This window comes from Engystomops pustulosus, chromosome 2 (assembly GCF_040894005.1).
Source record: "Engystomops pustulosus chromosome 2, aEngPut4.maternal, whole genome shotgun sequence".
Taxonomy (NCBI): Eukaryota; Metazoa; Chordata; class Amphibia; order Anura; family Leptodactylidae; genus Engystomops; species Engystomops pustulosus.
The window spans coordinates 247,290,391-247,301,374 of record NC_092412.1 but is presented as its reverse complement, the minus strand read 5'-3'; the positions used below and the strand labels follow the sequence as shown (position 1 = coordinate 247,301,374).

Genomic DNA, 10,984 nt, shown 5'->3' with positions numbered 1-10,984 from the left:
TGAGGCCAGTGATTGGCTCAGCGTCCACATGCACAATTTATGTGCATCTGAAAGGGACCTTAAAACCCAGAATCGGAACTCCACCAATGTAATATCGATAACCTATCAATATCTCAAACATGGAAAACCTATATAAAGGGATCCTGTCACCAGATTCTACCCCCATTACACTACCACCCCCCTCAGGTTGGATATGGAATGTCCTTTCTAGAATTTCATCTTCAATATGAAATCTCACCCTTAGTTCTATAAACAATCTCCTCTAAAATAGTTTGCAAATGTGCCGAGAAAGGTTACATTTTGCCTGAGATGAGTCAAATTTAGAGGCTACAGGTGGAGTCACTTCAGAAGCCCCTATCTTTGGTTCTTTAGTACCTACTAACATGCTTTAGACATCTTCTCTCAATCACAGCGATCAGTCAGGCGTCAGAAGAATCAGTGGCGTCGATCACTGGCCAAGCTACATGATAAAATGGTTTGCCTTCAGCAACCAATCACAGCGCGGCTTTCATTTTACGAAGCAGTTTGAAAATTGGGTGCATTGAATAATGACTAAGGCTGAAACTTTTACGATGTTCAGAAACTCCAAAAAAATTCTGAAAATGTTCAACTTTTATTAAACGCTTTACACAATTCTTGGTCGTGTGGGATTCGGTCACCACAACCCGCAAAAATTAAAAGAACCAGTTATTAGATAACATCCAGAATAAAACACAATAAACTTCACATTCAAGCAGAAAAATAAAACATCAGCTCAAGGCCAAGGAGTCAGATTTACAGGCCTCAGAGGCGATAAGGCCTCGTCACCATAGCAACCACCCAGAGGCCATGGTTATTTTAAGAGCCTCCAGACCAAATAAGCAAAATTTTGGCGTCTACGGGTGACAGGGCCAATTTTTGTTCCCTCAGGAGCTGTAATTTCTTTCCATCCAACTGCAATACAATCTAATCTACCCCCCTGTTACGTATCTGCCTTGTACAAAGAAAACTTTATTAGATAAACAAGTATAGACATTTACTGCCAGAGATTGAGGAGTGTTCCAGTTCCATTATTTGTGTATTGAAACGTCTAATATTCTTTATGTATCAGTCACAGAATAGTTTACAGTTTACTTCCATGGGGGATCTAGTAGGATTTTGGACATTTTTTTGGTATTTGTACAGTCTGCATTTACCCGAACAAGAGCAGTTTTGTATCACAAGGAAGATCTTGAAAACCATAACCATAACTTATAGTGAGACTATATTAGTAATTGTACGATTCCCAGCATGCTGGAAGATGTAAGAAGCCAAAAAACTATCAACCATGACCCTAACATTCCCTACCTGCTGGGAGTTATAGTCCTACAGCCACCAGGTAGCGGTCACATCTTCACCGTCATCAAATTAGTGATATTAATTATGACTCTGTAAAATTATAACGTCTTATTAGCAGCTCATTAGTATGACCATTAACCTCCCACTTTGCATATAATAAATACTCTTTGTACATAGCTAAAGCTGTGCACAATCTCTTTGGGATTTTCCATTTATTACTTTTTCCCCTTAAAGGGGTTTACTACTTCGTGTGTAATTTGTTGAATTGCCAGGAAGGATGAATATATAAAATTGACAAATTTTAACCTTTTAGAAACTTTGCGCTGTTTTCTGTGTTTTTTTTTTGATCAAATAAAGTTTTTATGCCGTTTTCGGTTTTATTGAAGCCACGCCTCCCGATCACAAGACACGCCCTATCGGCCCTATCTTTGTAATGCACGACTCCTTTTCTTCCCTAGGTCACTTAGCCATACAAAAAAAGCATGATAAAATGATCCAGGTCCAGGAACCAGCATAGGTGTGCTACTCATTAAAAATAGATTGTGGGGAGATCAGCACAGACGACGTGGCGTAGTAATAAGGGCGTGGCTTTACCAACTGAGTAAATTTTGCAGAACGTGGACATATTTATCTTTCCCACCAAGATGATAAGACATGTAGTAGTTGTAAACATTGATTGTTCTTACTGCAGTTAGTTATTGGTGTAAACAAGGAGGTCGGGGGGCAGCAGTAAAGGGGTGTAAGAAGTTGGGTTTTTATCCCTTATCCTGTGGTATAATCTGATTTGTGGGGGTCTGCACAAAATCACACCAATCACAAACACCTGGGTTCCGTTCTCACTAATAGAGCAGCAGGATGAGCATGCTTACTGTCACACCATGCTGAGCACAGCGCCTGGGTATCTCTGGCACTCTCATAGACAGTGAAAGGGAGCGCTGGGGATACAGACTGCTGTGTTCAGCAATTTCTGGCACTTCCATGGTACTGAACGAAGCAGCAGTATGCATACTCAACCAGCTGCGCCACCAACAAGTAAAAACTGGACCTTGTTCTTGTGCAGTCGATTGTTATAAGAATCAAACTTGCTACAACCCCTTTAACATGTGAAAAAAAATTTGCGACCACTTCTAATGGTTATAACACGATAACCACTGGAACTCAAAATCAGACATGAGAAGAAGAGGGAGAGTTAGTAATCCGATATTTGGTCATGAAGAGTAAGGTCAACAGGACGCGTCCAATCATAGGAAGTTCTTAGGGCTCATTCACATTCGAGGTATATAGTGTGCCAGGAGGATTTACTGATGTATATACCTCTATCAAGAGCCTACTATGTGTTGTTGAATAGAAGTCTATTGCCATATCCCTCAGTTTACTGACCTGTAATATCCAGTCGGACAGCAGAGGTCAAGGATAAATATGTCTAAGGTAAACACCATGAGTTCCCCGAATAGTAAATGTACCCTAAATGTGGTTTAGCAGAACAGCATAAAAGCCATCTTCTTATCATTACCAGATTGGTGGGGGTCTTAAACCCAGGAATCCCCCCACAGCGGTAGTGGACAGTACACAGAGTAGCACAGCCCCAATACACCGAGGCCATGACTATGACACATAATTTGCACTAGTCTATACACAGTCTGCCCATTGTGCTCCGTATCACACTAGACCTTATGATGGGGAGAACTCTCAGTATTTTATAACTTATCTTTGGAATATTTTACATAAAATATAACTACATCCTGATTTGTATATCTTCCTACAGGAGGATTCAATCCTATAAATAAATATACATGAATATATTTATCTGTTTCCTATTCACATTCCTCCTGTATATTGGGGGCAGTATAGATGTATCACATGATCATTGACTCGACATGCTCTCCAGGAAGTCAGCTTCCACGTTTTCCTCCAGATCCCTCAGGACCCTCGTAGTGTCTTCTACTGGATATTCCACGGAGATGTCCAGGTTAGGAGAAGGGACCGATCCTTTTCCCTTTGCTTTGAATACGAAGCTCAGTGTCCGGAAGAACGGCATGAGCTGCGTGATTTTCGATATAGAACGGAGATTGAGAAGTGGGAATTCACTCCGCTTCAGACTTGAGTTTTCTGTTGCGATTTCCTAAAAAAAAAAAAATTTAAGTATTAAAAACTTTTCCTTAGTGAATGATGACGAGGTTTGCTATTGAATTGAATCTGCCCCAAGGGTGCACACATCCAAAAACGGAACCTGTCATCGGGTTTTCAAAATTAAACCTAATGACATTTACTAGCAGAAGTGTACATACTTCACAGGGGGCATGCTTTCTCTTCACTCAGCTCAGCTCCCTCATTCCCCCCTCCCTCAGAAATGAGACATTGGCTGTGTGTGACTGAAGAGAAATCAGCTCCCTCAGGAATATGAAGTTGGCTGCGTGTTACTGGCTATCGAGAAATCAGCTCCCTCGATCCAATGAGAGTCATTGGTTGTGTGTGATTAATTTAAGAGAAATCAGTTCCCTCATTCTCCCTCCCTCAGGAATGAGAGAGACATTGGCTGTGTGTGACTGGCTGAAGAGAAATAAGCTCCCTCATTCCCTCTCCCTCAGGAATGATAGTGACATTGTTTGGGTGTGGCTCGCTGAAAATAAATCAGCTACCTCATTCCCCCCTCAATCAAGAATGAGAGAGACATTGCCTGTGTGTGATTTGCTAAAGAGAAATCAGCTACCTCATTCCCCCTTCCTTAGGAATGAAAGACACATTAGCTGTGTGTGACTGGCTGAAGAGAAATCAGCTCCCTTATTGCCTCTCCCTCAGGAATGAGAATGACATTGGTTGGGTGTGACCCGCTGAAAATAAATCAGCTCCCTCATTCCCCCCTCACTCAGAAATGAGAAATTGGCTGTGTGTCACTGGCTGAAGAGATATCAGCTCCCTCATTCCCGCTCCCTCAGGAATATGAAGTTGGCTGTGTGTTACTGGCTATAGAGAAATCAGCTCCCTCGATCCCTCAGGAATGAGTGTGACATTGGTTGGGTGCGACTCACTGAAAAGAAATCAGCTCCATCATATCCCCCTCCCTCAGGAATGAGAGAGACCTTGGCTGTGTGTGATTTGCTGAAGAGAATTCAGCTCCCTCATCCCCCCTCCCTCACATGGCTGTGGAGGAGACTTATGAATATGCAGTGAGGAAGATGCAGATCTGACTCACTGAGGGTGATTTAACTTGGGGAACAAAAGGTTAAAGTTAATTGGTATAAGTATAAGTTTAATGACAGGTTCCCTTTAAAGGGGTTTTCTGGGGTAAAACTATTGATGACACATCCATAGAATAGCTCCTCAATATCAGATTGACGGGGGTCCTACACTCAGCACCCCCACAGCTGATACGCAGAGAATGGAACAGGAGAAAGACAGCACCGTTCTTAGTGTAGTGGTCAGACCAGGTTACTGCAGATCAGATTGTCAATCATTTGGATAGGAAAGCTTACATAATAGAAACTAAAATACATACCCCAAACCTCAACCTCATAAGTTCTAGGATACGGACAACATGTGGTTTACATTGATGATGATTTTCTACCATATCTGCTGCCGGGACAGCACAGGACTCCGTGTCCACTTCTGGAACAAAAGCCCATCTGTACCTGAAATAGGAGAAGAGGAGAAACCAGGGTGAACCCGGACAGACTGCTGACCTATAATCATAGTCAGGAGTAGATATAGACGTATCAGACATTGCAAAATTGATGACTTTTCCTCTGAATGGCATCTATGGGATAGGGGATGAGTATCCTATAACATCCTGCACTTCTTTGATTCCTATAGAACTTCTTCGGCCGCTTTTCCATCCCGGAAATCCCCGTCTGTATAGGGCGGCTCAGCTGGACTTGTGGTCCGAAGTTCTAGCAAACTGAAGGCAGTAACTAGCAAGTACCTAAAAGTAAGACAAGACATTTGGGGACCTACATCTGAAACAGAGGCATCTTATCAGGAGGGAATGACAGCGCTGTGTCCAGGAACTTAGAAGCGGATAAGTACAGGTCCAGGCTGTTCTGTTGGATCTCCACATACACCGGGCCGTTACTCTCAGCCGCTGCCGCCTTCTGCTTACTGGCTTTACTATTCCTGCAAGACACAATGTGATGACAATGTATCTGCTGCAAAATGTTAGGAATGGCTGCTGGGCACTGTTCACATTACTACTGGAGGAGGACCAGAGATATATACAGTCACCTTATTATATTATACAGTGATAGCAATCAGATCTTACTTTGCCGTGGTCTCTTCTTCCATCAGATCATCTTGTAGTTGGACAAAGGTGTGTATCTGGAGACAGAGAGACAGAAAGTAGAATAAGGCTGACTATGTCATGTGAATAGAAGACATTGGGGCACATTTACTTACCCATCCCGTCGCGATCCCCGAGGTGCGTTGTCTGACGAGGATTCGGAGCTTCCGCGATTCACTAAGATTGTGCGTCCAATATCCTGCATGTGACGCTTCCCCGCTCAGGTCCGCCGAAGTTCACCTTCTTCTTCATGGTGCATGTTAGTGCATGGCATGCGACACAATTTTGAATGTTAAATGACTGTGGTCAGTATGAATCAGTTGGGTTCTCCGACGGCCATGCCACCCGATTTGTGTCGTATGAAAGTCGGCACCAAAATCCGGATCGCGTGAGACAAAAAACCCCAGTTAAATGCGGCGCAAAACGGAAAAAGTCGGGAAACCCGACGAAAATGCGGTCCACGGACCCTTCGTAAATGTGCCCCATTGCTTGCTTTTGTCTACCCCCAAGAGGTTCCTGCTGTGACAGGGGGTGAAATGACCTGCTCCTGGTCCTGATGTATTAACCTGTCAGCAGGAATGTAATTTTTAGCTGGTGATAGGTACCAATAGCCTGTACTATGCCAATTTTAAAAATGCCTTTGTTACCATTCTGATTACTGCCACTACTTAATAAAACTTTTTTTCACATTACCTGGCTCCCTGCCTGCAGTATGTAGTGAGTCCCTAATGGAGGAGACACATGCACACAGAGGCTGCAGCTGCGTCAAATATCAACACGGTGCTAAAGCAGTTATCATCCTGTGAAATAACTAAAGACATGAGTGTGAATAAGGCCTCATGATAAATCCTGAATACCTTCTTCTCAGGTCACAAAGGGAATGAGTCAGACATCTCTTCATAGCAGAGACATCCTTGGGGGAACATAAATGTGTAATGCATCGATACATCGCCCTGAAATACAAATCCCTCCATGTGGGGCATGTGAATGCTCTAGGGTAATGTCCATGGTATTCTGGTTATGGCTACAGATTGTACAGCACCGGGTATACTGATGAATCTTCTATAGATGATGTCTGTACATCAGTTCTACTCACCAGCTCGGTCACCATGATCGGCCACAATGAGGTAAGATGTTGCGGGGAAATCCTCAGTAACAAGACGCGGAAAAACAAGAACATCTGTGCCGCCATTATAGGTGTCTGTCCTACACGGATATTTTCTGTCAGGCGCTCTGCAAAATAAGCCAAGTAAATCTTATCTGCAAATCTGCAACCTCAAAGTATATACCCATAGGGGTCCTATAGTGGGAGAGGACCACTATAGGTGGGGGGGGGGGGGGGGGGGGTTCATGATGTGAGTGTGCACAGGGCTCCTTCAATTCAAATCCAGCACAATGGGGACCAATAAGAGAAAGGAACGGAGCACTTGAGAGTGAGATATTGCCTTAACAGCCAATCACTACTTCTAATAAAGGAAACCTACCATTTGCAGTGATGCAGTATGAATCAAACATACCCTGAGAATGCTGTAGCTACACTGATGCAGGATCATATCTTGGTTAATCCCTGAGCTGAGAGGTTTTGATGATAAAACAGATATAACATTATGATAATTAAGTTCTGTCGCTTCTAAGGCTCCTTCAGTGCTTCTCCTAGCAGGTGAGTTTTTCCTCTGGAGGAGAGGATGATGTAATCCCTGGGTTGTGCCTGAAGGCAGAATAATCAATTGCTGCACCATCCCCCAGCTGCTGTGTATGAGTGATCCAGCTCAGGTTGATTAGTCATGTCTTGACTAACCTCTATTTGTAATTCCAAGCTTCCGAGTGTAATGTGTTTATGTCAGCCAGGCTGACCCAGCTTTCCCAAGGTCCTCAATGTTATAATTGTATTTTCAACAAAACCACTCAGCTCAGGGATTAAATAAGATATGAACCATGCATCAGTGTAGCCACAGCATTCTCAAGGTATGTTTGCTTCATAATGCATCAAATCACATGGTAGGTTTCCTTTAAAGGGATATTTCAGCATAAGGATAGGTGAGTGATATCAGTTCGTGAAGGTCCGGCACCCAGGGACGTCACAAATCATCTCCTTGACGTGGCCAGTGATGTCACATTCATCCATCACGTGGTCTGTTTGCAGCTCAGTCTTATTCAGACCAATGGGGCTGAGCTGCAATACCGAGAACGGCCACTAAACAATGTACAGAGCTGTACAAGGCCACAGTGTCACAGTTACATGGCAGAGAACATTCACTGCTTAAGAATATCAGTACAGAAACAAATCTGGAACAGACATTAGGGTGTTAGACAATTGGTTTTCTATAGTGACCTTGTATCAGGGGCAGGTACAGATGGTACTGATCCAGTTCTCCGCTGAAGACGGCAAAGCCCTGGCGCTTTAATAACATGGCCTTCTGCTCGCTGCTGGGGTACAGCTTCAGGGAACTGCTCGGCATGTCTGACAGAGGAAGGAGAACACAGAGAATGGATGTGATGCTGATTGCAATAACATAACATCATTTTTTGTGTGATGGAGGATTACAAAGAATGTCAAACTTTTTCTTTATTTTTTTTGTTGTTGTACGGGATCGATCCCATTATAGTTTTGGGTTGGTACGGGACTGATCCTATTATAGTTTTGGGTTGGTACGGGACTGATCCCATTATAGTTTTGGGTTGGTACGGGACCAATCCCATTATGGTTTTGGGTTGGTACGGGACCAATCCCATTATGGTCTTTGGTTGGTACAGGACTGATCCCATTATAGTTTTGGGTTGGTACGGGACTGATCCTATTATAGTTTTGGGTTGGTACGGGACTGATCCTATTATAGTTTTGGGTTGGTACGGGACTGATCCCATTATAGTTTTGGGTTGGTACGGGACCAATCCCATTATGGTTTTGGGTTGGTACGGGACCAATCCCATTATGGTCTTTGGTTGGTACAGGACTGATCCCATTATGGTTTTGGGTTGGTAAGGGACTATTCCCATTATGGCTTTGGGTTGATACGGGACTAATCCCATTATAGTTTTGGGTTTGTACGGGACTAATCCCATTATAGTTTTGGGTTGGTACGGGACTAATCCCATTATAGTTTTGGGTTTGTACGGGACTAATCCCATTATAGTTTTGGGTTGGTACGGGACTAATCCCATTATAGTTTTGGGTTGGTACGGGACTAATCCCATTATAGTTTTGGGTTTGTACGGGACTAATCCCATTATAGTTTTGGGTTGATACGGGACTAATCCCATTATGGTCTTTGGTTGGTACGGGACTGATCCCATTATGGTTTTTGGTTGGTACGGGACTGATCCCATTATGGTTTTGGGTTGGCACGGGATCGATTCCATTATGGTTTTGGGTTGGCACGGGATCGATCACATTATGGTTTTGGGTTGGTACAGGACTAATCCCATTATAGTTTTGGGTTTGTACGGGACTACTCCTATCATGGTTTTGGGTTGGCACGGGACCAATCCCATTATAGTTTTGGGTTGGTACGGGATCGATCCCATTATGGTTTTGGGTTGGTACGGGACTAATCCTATCATAGTTTTGGGTTGGCACGGGAGTGAGTGATTTTACCCACCTCTTTATTTGAGAGAGTTCGGACCCCTTCCCACATAAAGAAGTTCAGGGTCTTACATGAAATTGACTTACTCATGAGATCTTTGAACATGGTCTTCTCATGGGTTAACAGGTGATCGACAATGGATTTCCAGCTGTGTAACAAGAGCAAAGAGAGGGAATACGATTAGTAGGAAAAGCGGATTCTCTGTCCTGCCAATCTGCAGTAAATTCCAATTCCCTGACAACAAGCAGAGAGGGAATTAAACACAACCTATACAATGAGACAGAAAGCAATCACAGATATCTCCTCCATTCACTGACATACAGCACTGGTAAGGATGGACTAAACACAACACTGACAGCAGGTTCTTACTGAATGCAGGAGGTGTCCATCTGAAAGAACCCGGGATCCATGTACAAGTCCAAAACCTCTTTCTTCCAGGCTCGCTTGGTGTAGGCGTACCCGCTGAGACTGCCGAGGAGCTGGGCCCCGGCACGAAAACTCGGAGCATTATATGTGCTGCAAATGGAGGGGAACATGAGGTGTGAGGCATCTCCATGTACACTGATACTAATGGATTACACATTTTGGGACTACTGTAAATGGTGGATACTGGTGTCATCCTATCCGGGCTGATAACGACATCACTGCTGAAAAGTGATCTCTATAGAGCAGGAGGCAATGCAGGATTTCAAGATTTACAAGGATCATCTTTGAAATCACAGACAATGCAGGAAAATTTTGTGACACTTTGCAGATATACAAGACAGAGAAATATACTGCAAACACTTTCCTATGATATTGTCGTTATTTTGCAGTCTCATGTATACTACAACTTTATTAGAGCTTTTCCAAGGTGGACATACTTGTGATTTCGCAGATATGGGAAGACGAAGTAGAGGAGCCTGGATATTAAAGGGATGGCTTTCTCCTTCTCGTCACTTCTATAGACCATGTCCAAGAGGGTGGCCAGGACCTTAAAATAATGAAAAGTGGTAACACCCATGATACATTGTATTAGAAAAGACAAATACTATGACAGTAAGGAATATTGGAACTGCACAAAGATGTCTTCAAGGTCACATAATCATTGTAGACCTGCTGCCATAACAAAGGAGCAAGTGCCAAAGTTATTGATATGAAGAAATCTCAGCAGTAATAATTATGGTAACACTCACCTCTGCAAGTAATGACAAGGCATGGACGCTGTAGACTGATGGGGCGGATGAGGAGACCATAGACGACTGAGCGGCTGCATTATCATCTGTACAAAGAACACCATAATATGACACATTACAGAGCGGTTTTGTATCAGTGCTAGAATTTACATCTAACTCTGAAAATGTGTCTCAATATTAGAATAGTACATGGTAAGTAATGTCATGGATGTACACATTGACTGCACCACCAGAAGAATAGTGAGTGGATAAGTAATGTCATGTATGTATACATTGACTGCACCAGCAGCAGAATAGTGAGAGCAGCTCTAGGGTATAATACAGGATGTAACTCAGGATCAGTACAGGGTAAGTAATGTCATGTATGTACACAGTGACTGCACCAGCAGCAGAATAGTGAGTGCAGCTCTGGTGTATAATACAGGGTGTAACTCAGGATCAGTACAGGATAAGTAATGTCATGTATGTACACAGTGACTGCACCAGCAGCAGAATAGTGAGTGCAGCTCTGGTGTATAATACAGGATGTAACTCAGGATCAGTACAGGATAAGTAATGTCATGTATGTAAACAGTGACTGCACCAGCAACAGAATAGTGAGTGCAGCTCTGGAGTATAATACAGGATGTAACTCA

General features: G+C 43.2%; 1 protein-coding gene across 2 annotated transcripts in view; it reads right to left on the bottom strand.

Moving 5' to 3' along the window:
- Nucleotides 1-594: 594 nt before the first annotated feature.
- Nucleotides 595-10,984, bottom strand: part of DOP1B (DOP1 leucine zipper like protein B) — a 67,783-nt gene continuing 57,393 nt past the window's right edge. For both annotated transcript variants that reach the window (XM_072138736.1, XM_072138737.1), the window contains exons 28-37: nt 10,350-10,435; nt 10,038-10,147; nt 9,544-9,690; nt 9,261-9,322; nt 7,923-8,051; nt 6,687-6,823; nt 5,573-5,628; nt 5,269-5,427; nt 4,814-4,946; nt 595-3,439 (exon numbers count right to left, since the gene is read on the bottom strand). In XM_072138736.1, the coding sequence (XP_071994837.1) occupies nt 3,182-3,439; nt 4,814-4,946; nt 5,269-5,427; nt 5,573-5,628; nt 6,687-6,823; nt 7,923-8,051; nt 9,261-9,322; nt 9,544-9,690; nt 10,038-10,147; nt 10,350-10,435 (1,277 nt within the window). In that variant the 3' untranslated portion in view covers nt 595-3,181. The remainder of the gene's footprint in view (nt 3,440-4,813; nt 4,947-5,268; nt 5,428-5,572; nt 5,629-6,686; nt 6,824-7,922; nt 8,052-9,260; nt 9,323-9,543; nt 9,691-10,037; nt 10,148-10,349; nt 10,436-10,984) is intronic.